Raw genomic sequence first — 19,454 nt, 5'->3', positions numbered from 1 at the left:
CGTCTCCCTTCACGAGGGAGCCGCTCTGACAGCTGCCTGCTTTGTTTACATCCTGGTCCGGGAGCACGCGCTCAACTCAACTCGCTCCCCTATTGGCTGCCCTGATCTGTAGCTCCGCCCATCAAAGCCGACCGGAAAATACAACTGAAAGAACCGAAAGAAAAGGGACGAAGTGAACGGAAGATATTATAACTTTGTAATAACTTTGCTATACCATTTAAGACTTAATACTTCTCAAACGAAACACATACTTCGGTAAGGAGCAGTCGGCTTAAATGTAACGTTAACCTGCTTTAAACCTCCGGTTGACTTTGTCCGTGAGGACGTTGTACACATGCGCAATGTGTCGCGAGCGCTCATTTATTGGCGCCAGCGCCAACTGGAGATAAGTTTAACCAGAGCTCGGAACCGAGGCGCTAAGCTGCTCTCAGTCGCCATAACTCGTCTCTACACGTCTCCACCTTTCCCTCACACCTCTGTCCAGGTGTGTAATGGCTACAACGAAGCGGCGGCGGTGTGTTTTAAATATATTCGCCGATGTGTTCGTGACGTCGCTCGTTGTGGAGCTCGTGGTGTTTAGCTAGCGTCACAGACGGCTAACGTCCCCCCGGGAACAGCGGCCCGGTTCCGGCCGAGGTAGACGCGGTCCCAGTCGGTGTAACGATAGTCTGCGTGGTCCTTACTTCGGTGAAGTCGTGTGAAGACGATAATTATCGTCATAATTTCGCTGGTTGTTTTTTTACGCGCTCAATATTATAGTTGGCGCGTATGATGATGATGATGATGATGATGTCTCATACCTGAGCAGTGTGCAGCTGTCTGTCCTCCATCTTCATGTATGGTGTAAACAAACACTCACTTTGCTTCTCTAAATTATATTAAATATTCTTTTTACAGACAAGAAGCGGCCACAAACATGTCCAGACGAAGGTAAAGAGCCCTCTGTTTTATTGCTTTATTTCTTATTGTCTGTGGGACAAATAAAGGAATATATCATATCATAAATGATCATTTGGATGAGTTCAGTGTGATTTGTCTTTGCAGTGTTCGGCTGCAGAAATCTGAAAATGTTCCAGGCCACAGGGGCAAAGTGAGCACGTGACTCCTCGAAGAGCACACAGCTCTAATACGTCATTATTTATATTGACATATATTCCTGAAGGTCTGACATGCAAACTTATGATTTCCTTGTTCAGCAAAGCAACAGAAAAAGAGTCCCGCCCCTGTCCAAGCTGCAGTGTGAGGAGGTATGCCCCTCTCTATTGATCTCATCAGACTCAACTTTATTGTCAAGGACACGCTCGAATAAACATCAAATATAGGATGTGGAACAATAAGGGTTATTAATACACAAAGATATAACATATTAATGGTGTGTATGAATATGCTTTGGGAAACATGAACACAGTAAGTTGTGCAGCTATTAGTATAAAATATATAAATTGCAGAGTGTAATTACAAGAAATATTAACCGTAGACTATTATCCCTCCTATTACCTTTGGGGTCAATTTGAACCCATTCAATATTTAACGTCTCTAAAAAAATGATTAACATTATTATTTTTGCTTCATATTTCATGACTCTTCCTAATTTATTGGGGACAACTGGGAAAACATAAAATTCACATGATATGTTTTCAATGTCCTGAACACAACTTGTACGCATCGGTCAATTTGACCCCAGGCTGTTTTTCACTGTGTAAAACATATAAGAAATATCTACTTTTTTATTTATTTAAAGGGCTGTTTAGGTCGTCAACAAACAAACAAAAAGTACTTCACACTTAAACTTGGGAAACAATATTAATTCTAATCATTTTCTGGAGGTTTTAATTGCTGTGGTCAAAAAGGGTAAAAGATAATAGTAAATTTGAAGGTAACAGGAGGGTTATAGTACCACTGTGGGACTAATAAAGGAATATATAATCTAATCTTATATAGAGAATAAACAGCTGCAGGAAATATGAGGATAAAGAGCCACCTGACTCCTCCCCTAAACGCCGCTGCAGACGCCGTACCCGCCGCCCTGTGCCGTCTTCAGTTCATCCGTACGTATGTGTCATTCGGTTCTCTCTCCGTTTCAGAACCAGCTGGTTCCCGACGCCGTCGCCGAGCCGTCCTCTCTCACCGAGGCGGCTGAGAAGCGAGTGAGGAGCGTCCGTGGTGACGCCGCCCCCCCCTCCACAGAGTCTCCACTGCACCCGTCGCCTCTGCCTCATCTCGGGTGATTGAGCATTTGCATGTGGTGTGACAGTTTATCGTTACATTCAAGAAGCCGGGACGGTGACGTGTTTGTTGATTGAAAGACTTGCGTCCAGCTGACTGCTTGTTGCGTAACAGGTGGGGATCTCCTGCAGACGTGTGGGACAAGATGGGCGTCAAGGAGCAGAGCTACAGGCACAGCAAGAGCTTCATGCGGAGGCATCCCGCGCTACGACCCCGGATGAGATCGGTTCTCCTCGACTGGTTGATTGAGGTGCGTCTCTGATTCTAAGACACGCCTCCGTGCTTCAGCCGGAGGAAACGAGCCTCTGAGCAAACGCTCCCTGAACACCTGTTGCAGTGAGACGTTCATCTCTTGCTTTTCTCATCTCTGGGTATTTGTTGATAATGGTAGAAAATATTAGGGTCGCAATGTTGTAAATGCATAAATATCAATGTGCAAAACTCTTAACCACGTGAGTGAGTTTGACCTTTCGCCATCCGCCATGTTTGAGGTCTTTCAGGCTGAAACATCGCTTCCTCAGCTCTTACAGTTGAGGTTTTTTCATCAAGTCGACTAAAAACTGTCAACGTAATGTTTCATCTTTGTTGTGGTTGGCGTCTCCAGGTGAGCGAGGCCTACACCCTCCACCGGCAGACGTTCTACCTGGCCCAGGACTACTTTGACCGCTTCATGCTGACGCAGGACAACGTGGAGAAGGGCCTGCTGCAGCTCATCGGGATCACGTGTCTCTTCATCGCGTCAAAGATGGAGGTGAGGGAACGCCGGCAGGTCGGGTCTCCTCTCCCACGACTCCTTCAAGCTACGTTAACCGAGCTGTGAGGAGGAGGAGGAGGAGGAGGACCCACAATCAGGGAGCAAATCACACATCAGCCAGTTGAGAAGCTGTTTATGAACTGGGTCCATTGATCCTGAGCTATTGCATTAGTTGGGGAGCAACACACACACACACACACACACTTCTAATATGACTTATTTGGTCTGCCTGCAGGAGGCCAGTCCTCCGAAGCTCTCCCAGATGGCCTCTGTGACGGCAGGGACCTACTACGAAGAGGAGATCCTTCAGATGGAGTTAATCATTTTGAAGGTAATGCCTACGTGTGTGTGTGTGTGTGTGTGACCACGCCCATAAATAGTCTCTTTCTGCATCCTTCTAATTTGTAATTGCTCGTTGCCAGGCGCTGAGCTGGAACCTCTGTCCCGAGACGAGCGTCTCGTGGCTGAAGCTTTACTTCCAGGTGGCGTCGATGAGCGCCGGCTCCGACCTGCTGCAGCCGCAGTTCCCACAGGGCGCTTACGTGGAAATGACGCGGGTGAGTGTTTGGATCTGTTTGTTTTTTCAGTACTGAACGACCCGTGTTTGTATCTGAGCGACTTTAAAAACGGCCCGACGGTCGAGATGAGAAGGAAGAAGCCTTCCTGAGCTCCTGGGATTCGTGACCTCGGTGGTGTCCCAGCGTTTCTCTCATCTCTCTCTCGTCTGTTTCCAGCTGTTGGACCTGTGTATCCTCCACATAAACGCTCTGGACTTTGAGTATAGGGTGCTGGCCGCCTCCGTCCTGAGCCACTTCACTCAAAGGGAAACGTCTGAGAGAGTTTCAGGTAAGATTGTCGTGTTTATAGAGATGTTGATGTCGTATAAATGGGAGCGGGATGACAGGCGCCATGGTATTTATTCCTTACACTGGAGGACCGGGGGATACATTTTATATATATATATATATAATTTCTTTTTTTTAAATGCTATGTATATATATACACTACCGTTCAAAAGTTTGGGGTCATCCAGACAATTTCGTGTCTTCCATGAAAACTCTCTTTTATTTATCAAATGAATTGAAAATTGAATAGAAAATATAGTCAAGACATTGACAAGGTTAGAAATAATGATTAATATTTGAAGTATTAATTTTGTTCTTCAAGCTCAAAGGAAGGCCAGTTGTATAGCTTATATCACCAACATAACTGTTTTCAGCTGTGCTAACATAATTGCACAAGGGTTTTCTCATCAGATATTAGTCTTCTAAGGCGATTAGCAAACACAATGTACCATTAGAACACTGGAGTGATAGTTGATGGAAATGGGCCTCTATACACCTATGGAGATATTTCATTAGAAACCAGACGTTTCCACCTAGAATAGTCATTTACCACATTAACAATGTAGAGGGTATTTCTGATTAATGTTATCTTTATTGAAAAAACAGTGCATTTCTTTGAAAAATAAAGACATTTCTAAGTGACCCCAAACTTTTGAACGGTAGTGTATATTTAATAAAATGCTATATATACATATATTTGTTTCGTTTTTAAAAAACTGATATGTATGTAATTAATAATCAAATCATTTAATTATGCCTTTTTACAAATATATATATATATATCTCTCACGGTGGTACTTTCTGCGCTCAGGTCTGCCGCGCGACGCCCTCCAGCGGTGCGTGGACTGGATGGCGCCCTTCGTGGAGTCGGTGAACGGGTTCGGCGGAGCGCCGCTCAAGGATTTCGTCGGCGTGAAGGAAGAAGACCGACACGACGTCCAGACGCACACGGACTACATGAGCATGCTGGTTGGTGTTCAATTCTTTATTCTCTGTTTTTGGAACAAGAGCTAAATGTTCCGGCCTGTGAGCCGTGGACGAGACCTTCGGTCACCTCCTGGCTCCTCATCTGGTTCCTTGCCCACCAGGATGAAGCCTTTAGTGTGAAATGCACTTCTTAATGTGTGAAACAGAACACGTGTAGGGTTTGAGTCATGTGCCTCATTGTCACTGAGCCAAATCATTGAACGTATTTAACGCCGTCTGTGGTGTCCGTCTTATTTTAGGACGCCGGTCAAGAGGAACACAGCCGGTTCCTCACGCCTCCCAACAGCACGGAGAAAAGCTGCACGCGCTGACGAAGAGGAAGACCGGGGCGCTGCGAAGAGGACGCGGGAAGTGAAGGTCCACGGAGACCGGGTCAACCGGGACTAACGGACCGACCGCTTTACCGGGAACACGGAGTCTGGATGGTTATTTATTTCAAGCCTGCTGACGTGAACTGTTCCACCGTTACATCACAGGAGGATATTTAAGATTTTTACATTTTGACCAAAGCTGTTTTTTCTTTAGGTGCTTTAAAAAAAAAAAAATCTTCAGAAAAGGAGGAAAAAAAGTGCATTTTAATTCTAAGAAATGTTAGATTACTGAAAGTGATGTGCAATCGTTTACTCTTCTAGCATATGAAATATGTTTCTAGCCGACAGATTCAAAAACCTGGTCTTCATCAGGGCTGAGGGGATTCTGCAGAGCATTGATCGTGTTAATGATCACAAGTATACAAGACAAACTGTATTTATTTTCTACAACAAAATAAAAAATATACACCCCACCCCTCCCCCGAAAGTCTGTCCAGTGGCCCTCGGCCCTCCTAGAAGTACAGCTTGGCCATCGCCTGCAGGAACCTCTTCTTCCTCTTGTGGGCGGCGAGCTGCAGAACCTCCTCCGGGTTGCTGGTGTTCAGCTCCGTCTGCCCGATCGCCTTGATCTGCAGCCAGAGACGAGGACGTTAACTTTTTAGTTTTTAACCCTCCTGTTACCTTCAAATGTAATAAACATCTTTTACCCTTGGGGTCAATAAAACCTCCAGAAAATTATTAGAATTCATATTTTTTCCCAAGTTTAGGTGTCCCGTACCTTATGTTTTTTTGTTGACTACCTAAATAGCCCATTAAATAAAAAACTCCACATCCAGAATACTTGTTCACGACTATGGAGAAATATGCAGATCACCATTAAAATCTCACTCATTGACCTCATTATTATTTTATATTCCTTCCAAGTACATATTTTTTATATCAAATTGACCCCAAAGAACACCGATGCGTACAAGTTGTGTACAGGACATTGAAAACATGTGAATTTTATGTTTACCCAGTTGTCCCCAATAAATTAGGAAAAGTCATGGAATGTGAAGCAAAAAAAACTGATGTTAGTAATTTGTTTAGAGATGTTAAACATTGAATGGGGTCAAATTGACCCCAAAGGTCACAGGAGGGTTAATGGAGCATGTGATCTTTCATTCTGCATTTTAAACTCACGTTTAAGCACACCAACTATATTCAGAGTTCTGGTCATTTTAAAACCAGCGTGACCCTGATTTAGTTTTAAGCTTCCTGGGCTACTGTCATGTCGGTCTAGTGAATACTAGAACCACCTTTTACACTTCAGATATCAATGTTTACGAGAGCTGGGATCCAAAGCATCTCAACCCCTAGTGGACACTGAATGCATCACACCGACGCTGCAAATATTAAAGATGGACCGGGTTGACGACTCGCCGGTTTCCCCTCCGCTCACCGCGATTTGTCTCTTCTCCGCCTCGCCCCGCTTGTGATGGATGTCTGAACGCAGTCAAGGAGGAACACGAGGACGAGCGTGGACGGGGTAGTCGACGGCGGGCTTCTTTAAAGTGGCCGTTCTGTAGCTCCGCCCATCAACATGTTCATCAACCAGATACATAAACAAAGTAAACAAAGGGGACGTTCAGGAACATCACGAGGCACCACCCGCCCCCATAACTGACCGTGAGCTCATCAAACATGGAGACAGACGTCTCCGGGATGAAAACAAAGTGCTGGATTAAGCTCGACTTTGAGGTTTTTGATGGAATATCTCCCAAAACATTCTGAAACGCTGCCTTTTCTCAGTGGCGCTGTCCGGAGGCCCTCGGGGGACGCTGCCGTACCGCCGTGACGAGGAGAAGGGAAGGATACAGGTGAGGTATTCCAGGATGGTGACGTCCCAGATGTAGTCGTAGAACGAGTCCATGGCGTCGTGGCTGTGGGGACAGAGAGGGACACGTCAGCCGGGTTTCGGCGTTTCGGGGTTGCCGCCCCCGAGCCGCCCGGCGTACCTGTTCTGTTCTTGAAGCGCCTTGAAGGCCGTCATGTAGTCCACTTCCCGGAGGAACTGGCAGAGAATGGCCACCTGATGGGGACGCCAGAGAAAACCAGATCAACACGGGGACAGCCTGGGGGTCGATGTGCGGCGCGACCTCTGACCTGTGTGTGGCAGTTCATCATGGAACAGCACTTGATCATCCTCTTCAGGACCTGCGGACGACAGTCAGTGTTACCGGGGGATCATTCCTATTTGTTGTTGTTGTTGTTGTGTATTTTATTCAGTCAATCAAATCAAATACAATACAATATTATTCTATATAATATACAAAACAGAAAGACTGAAAAGGTATAGGTAGAAGCAAAACATGCTTAAATATTCCTATCCTAAATTAATAATAAATCAGAAAATTAATATAAAATAAAGAAAATAAAAAACTATATATATATATATATAGTTCTCTCATAGACTGCGTAGCGTTGCGTCACGTAGTCATTTCAATGGACCGCTCTGGGTCCAGGTGCATCGCTCCCCGTTGCTAGGGGCTACCTGGTCGCTGTAGACGTCGGGGGGGACGGCTTTGGTGAAGAAGTCCGAGCACACGGCGCCGGCCTGGAGGTAGAGGTTCAGCGCAGCGGAGTACTGGTTGGTCACTGCCGGAAAACAAGAGCACGAAGACTTCAGCCACACACACATCAACTACATCCACACGAGGCCCTTGTACTACACACGTCTGCATGTGGGAAGACTTCCCCAAGATTCCCGTTGTGAGCTCCAAACATCTGGTTTGTCATACAAAACCAAATATTTGAGTTTTTCTTGCTCCTTCAATGCTCTTAATCTCTTTTGCTTCAACCCCTTGGTGGCAACTTTAAGAACTGGAACTTCAATTCCAGTTTCACAGAACCGAGCCCCGACCCCGGGGAGCCAGAGTCTGTTCATCTGGTCACATGACGTCTATTGTTCATCTGGTCACATGACGTCTATTGTTCATCTGGTCACATGACGTCTATTGTTCATCTGGTCACATGACATCTATTGTTCATCTGGTCACATGACGTCTATTGTTCATCTGGTCACATGACGTCTATTGTTCATCTGGTCACATGACATCTATTGTTCATCTGGTCACATGACGTCTATTGTTCATCTGGTCACATGACATCTATTGTTCATCTGGTCACATGACATCTATTGTTCATCTGGTCACATGACATCTATTGTTCATCTGGTCACATGACATCTATTGTTCATCTGGTCACATGACATCTATTGTTCATCTGGTCACATGACATCTATTGTTCATCTGGTCACATGACGTCTATTGTTCATCTGGTCACATGACATCTATTGTTCATCTGGTCACATGACATCTATTGTTCATCTGGTCACATGACATCTATTGTTCATCTGGTCACATGACGTCTATTGTTCATCTGGTCATATGACATATATTGTTCATCTGGTCACATGACATCTATTGTTCATCTGGTCACATGACATCTATTGTTCATCTGGTCACATGACATCTACTGTTCATCTGGTCACATGACATCTACTGTTCATCTGGTCACATGACATCTATTGTTCATCTGGTCACATGACATCTATTGTTCATCTGGTCTCATCACATCTATTGTTCATCTGGTCATATGACATATATTGTTCATCTGGTCACATGACATCTGTTGTTCATCTGGTCACATGACATCTATTGTTCATCTGGTCACATGACATCTATTGTTCATCTGGTCACATGACGTCTATTGTTCTGTCCATCCTGGAGAGGGGTCCTCCTCTGTTCTCTCCTGAAGGGTTCTTCACCTTTTTTACCCTGAAATGTTTTTTTATATTTCTTGGGAGTTGTTCCTGATCCGATGTGAGGTCAAAGGTCAAGGATGTCATATGTGTACAGATTTTAAAGCTCTCTGAGACAAATTCATAATTTGTTATATTTGGCTATATAAAATGAACAGAATTTAATTTCCCCCCCCCCCCTCTGGAACTCTCTCCCCAAACTCTGCTCCCTGCACTGACCTTTCCCCTTCTAACGTGTGCCTGTGAGCTCTGGGTTCTTATTGTTTTTGTATTGCTCTATTATGATGATTTTAAACATTTGTAAAGTGTCTTTGAGTACTATGAAATGCAATATATAAATACAATTTATTATTATTATTATTAATTAAATCCTGTGCCTAAAGAGCAGCTGAGTCTTGCTCACCAAAGTAGATATCCGCCTGTGTGATGAGCCACGACTGGTTGTTGGGGTTGAGGGTGAGAGCGTAGGACACCAGCTCTTTGACCGTCACGGCTACGGCCTCCACGTCTACGGCCTGTATGCTGGTACACACACACACACACACAGACATTTAACACACACACACACACATTTAACACACACTCACACATTACATTTAATGGCTTTGTTTGAGAAATATTTGAGCAAAAAGGTTTCTTACGTTGCAAGAGTAGACGGCCAGATGGGGAGGTGTTCTGCTGTCACTTCATTTACTATATCATCCTAGAGAGAGAGAGAGAGAGATAATAGATGAGAGATAGAGTGAGATGAGAGGGGAGAGAGAGAGAGAGGAGAGAGAACGAGAAAGAGAGAGAGAGATAATAGATAAGAGAGAGAGGGCGAGAGAGAGAGAGATAATAGATGAGAGAGAGAGAGGGAGAGAGATCGAGAAGGAGAGAGAGAGAGAGAGAGAGCAGATTGTGAGAAGCAGCACAGATATCTACTTTACATGTCCAGACTGAACAGCAGACAAACCTACAATCCAACTATGGTACGAGTTTACTTTCTGCAACATTAGAGGAGTCCTCCTCCTCCTCCTCCTCCTCCTCCTCCTCCTCCTCCTCCTCCTCCTCCTCCTCCTCCTCCTCCTCCTCCCCCTCCCCCCCCCCCCCCCCCTCCCAACAGCTTGTGTGAGACTCCAGTGTAGGCCCACCGCGCCCGTCCACCAGCTCGAGTCGACCTACCCTCACGATGCTGTGCAGCTTCACGAACAGCGAGATGAGGGTCGTCAGCACCAGCGGCTCCTGTGGAGCGCGGACCGTTACTCAAGCATCACCCAGGGCGGGGGGATTATTATATCTACCTTATGGAATACTCACTCTGAGTTTCTTGATGAAAGTGATAAATTTGCTCCTGTTTGGGTGATAAACAGAACACAGACCGGGATGAGTGAGTGTGTGTGTGTGTGTGTTTACACACAGCGTGTGGTTGTTGGTGAGCGTACCGGTAGAGGATGCCCATGGAGGACTCGCGGTGCTTGATGAGGCCCACTCGGCCGTCGTGGTTCCTCTTGTGCTGGATGGACACGCTGCAGATCTGCACCACCACCTCCCACAGCTCCTTGGCCGTGCGCCGGCACTCTTTAGGACCCGGGAGCTCTTTGCACGTCGACGCCAGGAGCTGGCCCAGCTGTCGGGAGGAGGCAGGAGGGAGGAGGGTTACCAAATAGGTCCAAATGCATTGTGGGAACCCGTTTAAACAATAATGTGCAAACAATTTGTTATTGTTGTAGCCATAAAGCGGCTTAAACCTTCAACGATAGATTGGTTTTTTTACGGCCACTTGCAGGCAGCGCTAAATTCATGATACTTTAAATTATCATTATTATTATCCGAGCTAAATTGCATCTGAATAATGAACTTTAGTGCGAGCTCCCCGCCTCTACGGTAGCCACGTTACAGTAGACATCGGCATGATGGAGGCCGCCCGTACCTTGATGTACGGGTTGTTCATGACCAGCGACGGCGGCACCTGCAGCGTCAGGTAGTCGTTCTCCCTCCAGTTCAACATGAAGGCGACGCACTCCTCGCCCACCACCTGGCGCAGCGGCAGATCTGGGGACGGAGGAAAAGAGCGTGACGGTGCATCTGAGATGTAAGCCGCGTTGGAACGCTTTCAAAACTAAAAAATCCCGGGCGGCGGGGGGGGCGAACGGCGTTCCGCTCTCACCATGAATCCTCATCTCCAGGTACCCTCGGACCCGGCTGACCAGGTCGGGCGGCGGCCGCTCCTTGCAGCCCTCGGCGGCCGCGGCCTCGTGCGCCCGGACCTCCAGCAGCAACATCTCGTTGAGCATCACCTGCCGCAGCTTCGGGGAGAACTCGGTGACGAGCTCCAGGCAGGCGGAGAAGAGCTGGCGGGCGTGGGCGAAGTCCTGAGGAGACGGGGAACGGGGATTCAACGACGTCCGAGGAGACGCGCAACGGGCCGACGAACTCGCACCGGGACGATTTCAATATCGGCGGTTGGACGAGTGTGAGAGCACCTTTATCGATATGCAGTGGAGTCCTTTGGCCAGGAGGATGTACACCAGGTCCTTCGTCAGGTTGTCTTTGATGCCGAGGATCACGTGGATGTAGTCCGGAGGAACTTCCCACTGGGCACACAGACAAACATTAGAATTGTCGTGGCCATTTGTCCTTAAACTATAAATCAAACCGCCACTGATGCACCGTGGGTTTTTTTGTTGACGCATGCAGAAGAAAGTAATGTTCATTTCCGCCTGTTATTATTCTGAGAATTTATTTCTTAAACCGACAAAAAAGAACAATCAAAATGTTGACACTTCCTCTCTGTGCTGTGGTAAAAAAAACTATTGGCCACCCTGGTGCATGCTGGTCCTGTGCCTACCCACCTCTACATATAACCACAGGTGCCCAGTGTTACCCAATCAGTGAACCTACAACTAAATATATTAAACTAAACTACAACTATCATAAGAAACAACTAACATATCAAAATATAACCTAAATAAGCAATAAATAATCAATATTACTTTACAATAAAACCTAAATACAAATGTCAAATTAAATAGCTCCAACAATAATCATTTAAGTTCATATATTATTTGATCCGACAATGAATCTACGTGAACCGCGTTTCCGAGTTTTAGTATTTCGAGTCCATAAATGACCTCCGACCTTGCTGTTGACCCTCCAGAAAGGCCGCTCCGCGATGCCGTGCAGCTCCATGAGGATCTGTCGTATCCGGCGCGGCTCCAGCGACAGGATGAGCTGCTGCTCCAGCTGCCCGATGCTCACGCTCGCCGACGCTGAGGAGGGAACGCGTCGTTCAACACGCGGCAAAACCAGCGGGAAAAACATCTGGAAGAAGAAACCGCGCCGCCGTACCTGGAATGTCGTAGAAGGAGGGCAGAGGCTTGGCGCTCAGGTTGATCGTGGTGGACCTCTTCCTCAGCTGCTCCACCAGGACCTTCCTCTCGTCCTCCGTCAACAGCTCCGTGAAGAGCTTGTGAGAGGAGATCGTGAAGAGCAGCGGCAGCTCCTCCAGGGTCTCACACAGAGTCCTGCGGGAGGACAGCGCGGAGGTTCAAGCCGCTTTCACTCGTGCATCCGTGAGTAATGACTCCAGGAAGTGAGCGCGACTCTGCTCTCACGCACTTCATGAAGGTGGCCATGTTCTTTCTGGATGTCTCCGGCGGCCGGTCCTTCTCCAGAGAACGCGTGCACACCTGCGCGGCAAACATGCGGCAGCTTATTAACCCTCCTATTACCTTTGGGGTCAATTTGACCCCAATCAATGTTTAACGTCTCTAGAAAAATGATTGACATCATATTTCACAACTTTTCCTAATTTATTGGGGACAAATGGGAAAACATCAAATTCACATGATGATATGTTTTCAATGTCGTCAACAAACACACAAAGTACCTGACACTTAAACTTGGGAAACACTATTAATTCTAATCATTTTCTGGAGGTTTTAATTGCTGCGGTCAAAAAGGGTCAAAGATGTTAGTGCATTTGAAGGCAACAGGAGGGTTAAATGATATTCATTCGTCACGAGAATAATTCAGATGCGTCCCAGACGTCAAACCTCTTTAACACCTCAGCAGAGCCGATAAACTGGGATTGAATCAGATATTTTAGGTGTCTTAAATAAGTTCCCAGCAGTTCATTGCTTTGCTCCTGTCCTGATACGAACACCGACTATAGAGAAGTACCGTATACGACCTCAATAAAGACACACTGTCCCTTTAAAAAGGGACTTTGAGCTTCACTTAACAGTTCATGTCAGAGAGTAAAGGAAAGATGAACAGGTGTAAAGACTAATTGATTGGTCTACTGTTAGGATGTGAGATGTGACGACACCTTCATCGTCATCAAAAGGCTGATGATGATTAAGTCCCATCGAAGCTCCGCCCCCTCTTCAACCTGACCAGTGGCCTTCGCACATCTACCAGTTGAAGCTCCGGGAGTTCCCGGGCACGAATCGCTCCTGCGGGGAACCTGAAGAAGAGAGCGGTACCTCCAAGATGAAGTCCACCAGCCGCTTGCTGGGCTTGAGCAGCAGCTGCTGGAAGCGCACGCTGAGCACCTCGCCTTCCAGGGCGTCCCGCACGGCATTGCACACGCACAGCTTGAAGCAGACCTCCTCCAGGCTCGCCTCCCTGTCAGACACGGGCGGTTGCATGTGCAGATTTGATTCATAAACACAAAGAAAAGCAGCGTCCCCCTCGTGTTTCCATGCATATCACATCTATGGGCTGCGTCGCCCATCGTGACCTCCTCACCCCTGGTGGGCTTTGTAGAGGAACTCCCTGAGGACGGACCGCCGGAAGTTGTTGGGCAAACTGCGGCACGCGTTGTCTTTGATGAAGGACTCGATGACGGCCTGTCGGAGAGGGGAACACATCCGAAATGCATCGGTCAAACATTGTTCCGGTGTCTCTCGTGCACCTTCAGTTAACAGCTGCAGCCGCACTGCCGGGTCCCAGGTGTGAGACGCAGAATACAAGCCCCCCCCCCCCCCCCTTAAAGGGCCCTGCGGCTCTGACCGGGTAGCTCTGCGCCCGGATCAGGCTGTTGATCTGATTGTAGGGCATGTTCTGGGAGTCCGAGGGGTCGCAGTCTTCGGTCAGAGCCTTGCAGGCGTTCCAGTAGCCGGCCAGACGTTTCTCATCCAGATGCACGTGGACAGTCGAGTCCAGCTGTACAAAAAGATTTTTTTTTTAAAAGGACTGAGATCATTGCAGGACTGAAGGAAGACCCACATCTGAATACGGGTCAGTGACCAGCACATGTACCTTAGTGAGCAGCTCCTTTGTCTGTTGGAAGTGGTCCCGGGCCTTCTGGTAGGCCGTCTGGTCAGTGCAGCCTTGTTGGAAGAAAATACCTCCCAAGTCATAATGCACCTGAAACACCCAAGAGAACACGGTCAGGGTTCTTTACATTTGACTGAAACGACATTTTGAGATATATTTACAGTCGTTCACTTAGAAATGTCCTTATTTTTCAAAGCTCTGTTTTTATCAATGAAGATAACATTAAATGAATCATAAATACTCTCTATATAGTTAATGTGTAAATGACTATTCTCTGGTTATTAATAAAGTCTCTCCAGAGGTGTGTAGAAGCCCATCTCCATTGTTCTAGTGGAACATTGTGTTATCGCCTTAGAAGACTAACGGAGGGGTAGAAAACCCTTGCAAACCCTTTTTATGTGAGCGAAGCTGAAAACAGTTATGCTGCTGAGAGAAGCTATAACACTGGCCTTCCTTTGAGCCACAAGAAGAACAACATTAATATTTACTATAAGAGTCATTATTTATAACCTCATCAATGTCTTGACTATATTTAATATTCATTTTCAATTCACTTGATAAATAAAAGTGTGAGTCTTCATGGGAAACACCAAATTGTCTGGCTGACCTCAAACTTTTGAACGGCAGTGTAAATATGTTTTTTTAACAGTTTACTCTGTAGACTCAATATGAAGTACGTTTAGTTGTCTCTCTCGTCGCTCCATGGCGATGAAGTTCCTCATACTGAGTCTGAATGAATCCACCGACCTGACAGTGCAGCTCGTTCGCGCTGATGCGCAGCCCGGCGGTGGAGGACTCCGTCTCCCCGTTGGCGGCGCCGTCGGCCGCCAGCAGGTCCAGAGTCCTCAGCGTGTGGACGTAGAAGTCTTTCTTCAGCTGCACAGCTCCTTCCAGCACGCTGATGGAGTCGGTCGCCTGCTCCTTCAGCTGAGGGGCAGAACAACACCAAAGGGTGTCAGGTATCCCTGAAATGTGGATTCGATGGCGATATAGATATTATATTAGCGTTCCATGGACGTTCCATTTGGTACTCACCACCGTCAGGATGTTTTCGGTCATCTCTTTCTCCTGCTGAATGATGCTCAGCCTGCAAGAGGCCACAAGACAAGAGCTCACCATCGTTGTCATGCCTTTGAAAGCTAGATTTACATGTGAGACTGGGCAGCGGGACACAAATCAGAGTCTTTCTCATTTCCCCATTTGTGTGCCTCCTCGACTCCTTTTCCTCGCCTCGCGTCTTCGTCATTGGAGGAGGCGAGGGAGGGACAAGCGGAGAGGAGTCGAGGCCGCAGGCATTCGACAAATGGGACGTCCTCGCCTCGGACCGTCGATTAAATCCGAGGTGAGGCTCAGCTGATCAGCTGTCCCCCGTTTGGATAAGCCACGACACGATCTCCTCCGATGAGCATCAAGACGCTCACGACAACGTCGAGATTTCCTATTAATTCAATCACAGCGTGACGAGATTATTCGGATGTTTTGCATTTTCTACTTAATACACACACAGAGGCTGTATTTAATACATATTTCATATGTTCTATTGCGTGGAGCAAGTACTATGCAAAGAACGAGTGTCATATTATATAGACGACGGATTGATATGCATCATGAACCCACAAACACACTCCTCTCTTTCTATGCGAGAGCATGAAATACAGCTAGTGCTGGATTCCATGTTTTCACTCGTGAACATCATGTCAGGATCAATTGAAGACGACGCTCAGTAGAATGTCATTAAAGAAGAAATGAGACGGCGACGTACGAGCGGAACATTTGATCACGCGGCGCAAAGATGGGGAAATTGAGAAAGCCCCAGAGTGTGTTCACGGGGCGGGGGAGCAGTATTTACATGTTCATCTGGTGAGACCCCGGTTTGATCTGCTTCTCCGGGAAGCTGCTGAGCACGATGGTTCTGATGGCCCTTTGAATGCACACGGAGACACTCGGTGACATTCTTTCCATTTAAGCATTTTCTTCTTTTTAAAATACTCCAAAGTACTCTTTGTGACCACTGCGATAACTTCTTTGGCCTCCGACTCACCAGCGGTTGTATATGATGACACCCATGGCCGTGGTGGGAGGCAACGTGGACAGCTCCAGGTCCACGTGTTTCACCCCCGGTGGCACTTTGCTCACACACAGGAGCTCGTTCAGGAGCATGTTTAAGACGGGAATGGTCAAGCTGGGTGGGAGAGAAGGATGACTCATCACATGATGCGTCAGCTTTATACGGCAACTCCGTCGAGGGAGCTGTATATACCAAATGTTGGGAGGTTACATTCGCTTCATTTAGACGTTAACTAAAGTGAAGGAACGCACAAACACACAGTTCTGCAACCCGGGAACTTCTTCTCTAAATACAAGGCGGACGAGTTGCGTCGTCCCGACGACGCGTTTGAGGAGCCGTCCCTACGCACCCTTTCTCGAGAGCATCCAGATCCCACTTCATGTGGGCGGCGACTTCCAGCGCCAGCAGCTTCAGGGTGCGGTTCCTGCGGTTGTCCGCCGGAGGCTGCACCTGGTTCTGCTCGTTCATGGAGGGCTTGGACGCCTGCTCCAGGAACTGGATGATAAGCTGCACTGGTAACGGGTCTGTGGAAACATACAGAAAGAAAGAAACACATTACATGACAGTAAAACTGATGATTTAGACAGCCAATAACTTTTCTGTGTGTACAACTCTCATTCTAGATGCACCGCAAGTATTCAATATGGTTACATGAGTAATAATAATAACTTTATTTATATAGCACCTTCAAAAACAATGTTTACAAAGTGCTCCACAGAGAGTCAAAGCAACACAAGTGGAATAGCAAGAAACCAATATTACATTTAAAAGTATATATTAAAATTAAAAATTAAATGGAAAATTATAAATGTATATATTTAAAACCAAATAAATGAAAAACAGACAACTAAATTAGGGGAACCAAAGTTCTGCATAAAAAGACTAGATCATTTAACCCTTGTGTTGCCTTCAGGTCATTTTGACCCGATTCAATATTTAACCCTCCTGTCGCCTTCGGGTCAATTTGACCCGATTCAATGTTTAATGTCGGTGTTCTTTCGGGAGTCAACAAACAAACATAAAGTACCTCACACTTAAACTTGGAAAACAATAATAATTCTAATAATTTTCTGGAGATTTTAATAGCTGGGGTCATATTGACCTCAAGGGTAAAATATGTTAGTAAATATAAAGGTAACAGGAGGGTTAAACATTGAATCGGGTCATATTGACCCGAAGGCGACAGGAGGGTGTAATATTTAATCGGGTCAAATTGACCCGAAGGCAACACAAGGGTTAAAAGCTGTTCTATAAAAATGGGTTTTAAGAAGTGATTTAAAAGAAGTTACTGATTCTGCAAGAAAGAGTACGAAGAATTCACCTTAACACTAACTATTATACTGAAACATGAGGGGAACTGTTGTGTCTATTAACTTTAAGCTAAATCAGAGGGAAGGCATAATAAAAGCAAGTAAAAAAAGAGAAGGAGAGAACAAGAATCCGCATTCACTGAGCAGTCCGAGACATTTTGTTGGCTCTCGTTTTACTTGCTAAAGACTCAAGACGACACATCCAGCACAAGGCATTGCATAACGGTCATTGACCTGGGTTGGACTTCTGAAGGTGCTTCTCCAGCAGGCTGTCGTCCAGCAGGAACTCAAACCAGGACATCTGAAGAGGCGTGCCGGGCCAACTGCCGACCACGCGGTCCACCGTCTCCGAACTCATCCTCCTCTGGAGAAAAGAGAGAGATATTTGAACGTTTGTCTTTCACTTGTCTTTTGAGGCATCCCACCAACAGTAAAAGTTAAAGGGACTTTGTCTCACTAGATTTGAGTAGTATGTCCGTAAGAATACAGTGATGTGTGATGAATGTGTTTCATATTAGCACGCAGGATCGGTTTACTCATGACACTGAGCTTCCAAAAGCAGCTGACTGTCGTGTAAATAGTAATTAACTTGAAGTATGTTAACACTGGCACAAATGGAACTTCATCTAACGCCCAGAGATGGACAGCAGACACCGGGTGCTGTTCCCTTCTGTTCACTTGCACCTTTCCATCAACCTGTGTATTCATGATCCTCAGAGTAAACCGGTAAGCCAACATATTTGCACTGCAGCCGCTGCACAATAATTAATACAAATATTTATAATAACTTCCCTGTGAATAGATAAAGTTAAATCTATTTTTTTTTAATGTGAAAACCAAAGAACTTGATTCTGATCAGGTTGACTTTTCATAGTTTAAGAAAAAACTGTCATTTTACTAATATTTCTATAAAGATCTAAATAAATTTGTATTTGTACAAAAACGTATACATTTCCTGACTGAATAGCCAGATTCTGTATAATTCCTGTCTATGCGTTATTGTTATGCATGTTATGTTTACAGAAACGTCCTCCACTGCTGCCCAGCCCCTGAACGCAGCTCGTTAGCTCCTAATCAATGATAGTATAATGTTATGTAGCTGGTGGCCAGGGGAGGTTTATAATGATTAACGTACAATCCCGTGAGGGCGGAGTTTTCTAATTGTCCACAAGATGAGTGGGAACATGAACGCACCAAGGCGGCTCGGGGTACGAGTATATAAAACCAAGCGCATCCCTTCCACCCAGTCTCTGTTGCTACCTTTGTTTGGAGCTGATATTCCGGCTAACTCGCTATATTCTACAACCCGGCTTCAGCCCGAGAGGGACCGGTTAGCTTACCTTAACAGGCCAAAATGAAAAAGAAGTACAATATTTGAGCTAAATGTACATAAACAAATATATAAAAATGAAAGGCTGGACCAGCAACACCAACTGTTTGCCTCTCACATTATTCATTCTGCGCTTCGACATCTCGCCGCCAGACTTCCGGTTCCGGTTCGTTGTCAGGGACACACACACTGCGTCGCGTCTGCGCATATTTATAAAAGATCAGACTGGTTCTGGTTATGTTCGTGACTGATATATGTACTTTTTCCAGATAGTTTAAGTCTATAAGGAACAACTAAAGTCCTATAACTATACTGTGAAAATATCCCACGACTAATACAAGTCCTGCATTCCAAACCGTAATCAAAGTATAATCAGCTAAAGTTAATTACAATACTAACACTTTGAAATCTTACAACCAATATCAGTGATGTTGAACCACACCCCTTATTCTGGTTTACGTATGTTCCTGTTGAGTGTCAGACTCCATAAATACAAAGTACAAAATAAATAAAAATAGGATGACGATTGTTCTCAACCCATAAATGAACATTGGTG

General features: G+C 46.0%; 2 protein-coding genes across 3 annotated transcripts; one reads left to right on the top strand and one right to left on the bottom strand.

Annotated features, from left to right (window-relative positions):
- Nucleotides 1-194: 194 nt before the first annotated feature.
- Nucleotides 195-5,596, top strand: LOC130195950 (G1/S-specific cyclin-E2-like). 2 transcript variants are annotated; one of them, XM_056417804.1, is made up of 12 exons: nucleotides 195-255; nucleotides 898-930; nucleotides 1,045-1,090; nucleotides 1,197-1,247; nucleotides 2,085-2,224; nucleotides 2,341-2,476; nucleotides 2,831-2,977; nucleotides 3,216-3,311; nucleotides 3,403-3,537; nucleotides 3,715-3,826; nucleotides 4,637-4,794; nucleotides 5,052-5,596. In XM_056417804.1, the coding sequence occupies exons 2-12, from the start codon at nucleotides 917-919 to the stop codon at nucleotides 5,121-5,123; spliced, it is 1,107 nt and encodes a 368-aa protein (XP_056273779.1). In that variant the 5' UTR covers nucleotides 195-255; nucleotides 898-916; the 3' UTR covers nucleotides 5,124-5,596. The 2 variants fall into 2 exon arrangements, with proteins under 2 accessions (XP_056273779.1, XP_056273769.1); XM_056417794.1 differs by lacking the exon at nucleotides 195-255 and adding an exon at nucleotides 275-484.
- Nucleotides 5,546-18,997, bottom strand: ints8 (integrator complex subunit 8). The gene is made up of 28 exons (XM_056417722.1): nucleotides 18,909-18,997; nucleotides 17,803-17,932; nucleotides 16,608-16,782; nucleotides 16,232-16,372; nucleotides 16,040-16,111; nucleotides 15,226-15,277; nucleotides 14,938-15,117; nucleotides 14,173-14,280; nucleotides 13,924-14,076; nucleotides 13,660-13,760; nucleotides 13,395-13,536; nucleotides 12,526-12,596; nucleotides 12,256-12,431; nucleotides 12,046-12,176; nucleotides 11,391-11,501; nucleotides 11,075-11,279; nucleotides 10,838-10,959; nucleotides 10,350-10,534; nucleotides 10,225-10,258; nucleotides 10,090-10,149; nucleotides 9,567-9,628; nucleotides 9,329-9,447; nucleotides 7,657-7,760; nucleotides 7,269-7,319; nucleotides 7,121-7,194; nucleotides 6,981-7,045; nucleotides 6,565-6,608; nucleotides 5,546-5,752 (listed from the first exon to the last, which is right to left on the bottom strand). The coding sequence occupies exons 2-28, from the start codon at nucleotides 17,924-17,926 to the stop codon at nucleotides 5,636-5,638; spliced, it is 2,979 nt and encodes a 992-aa protein (XP_056273697.1). The 5' UTR covers nucleotides 17,927-17,932; nucleotides 18,909-18,997; the 3' UTR covers nucleotides 5,546-5,635.
- Between the last annotated feature and the right edge of the window lie 457 nt (nucleotides 18,998-19,454).

This window comes from Pseudoliparis swirei, chromosome 1 (genome assembly GCF_029220125.1).
Source record: "Pseudoliparis swirei isolate HS2019 ecotype Mariana Trench chromosome 1, NWPU_hadal_v1, whole genome shotgun sequence".
Taxonomy (NCBI): Eukaryota; Metazoa; Chordata; class Actinopteri; order Perciformes; family Liparidae; genus Pseudoliparis; species Pseudoliparis swirei.
The sequence above is the reverse complement of the archived record's forward strand: the minus strand, read 5'-3'. Positions and strand labels throughout refer to the sequence as shown.

What these genes read in the sequence shown, in the direction of transcription:
- LOC130195950 (XM_056417804.1), top strand. An exon ending in CTTACGTGGAAATGACGCGG is followed by an intron (nt 3,538 to 3,714) that starts GTGAGTGTTTGG and finishes GTCTGTTTCCAG; the next exon opens with CTGTTGGACCTGTGTATCCT. An exon ending in AACGTCTGAGAGAGTTTCAG is followed by an intron (nt 3,827 to 4,636) that starts GTAAGATTGTCG and finishes TTCTGCGCTCAG; the next exon opens with GTCTGCCGCGCGACGCCCTC.
- ints8 (XM_056417722.1), bottom strand. Translation starts at nt 17,926, where the DNA reads ATGAGTTCGGAGACGGTGGACCGCGTGGTCGGCAGTTGGCCCGGCACG. An exon ending in TGGTGGACTTCATCTTGGAG is followed by an intron (nt 12,597 to 13,394) that starts GTACCGCTCTCT and finishes TTTGCCGCGCAG; the next exon opens with GTGTGCACGCGTTCTCTGGA. An exon ending in CTTTCATCAAGAAACTCAGA is followed by an intron (nt 10,150 to 10,224) that starts GTGAGTATTCCA and finishes CGCGCTCCACAG; the next exon opens with GAGCCGCTGGTGCTGACGAC.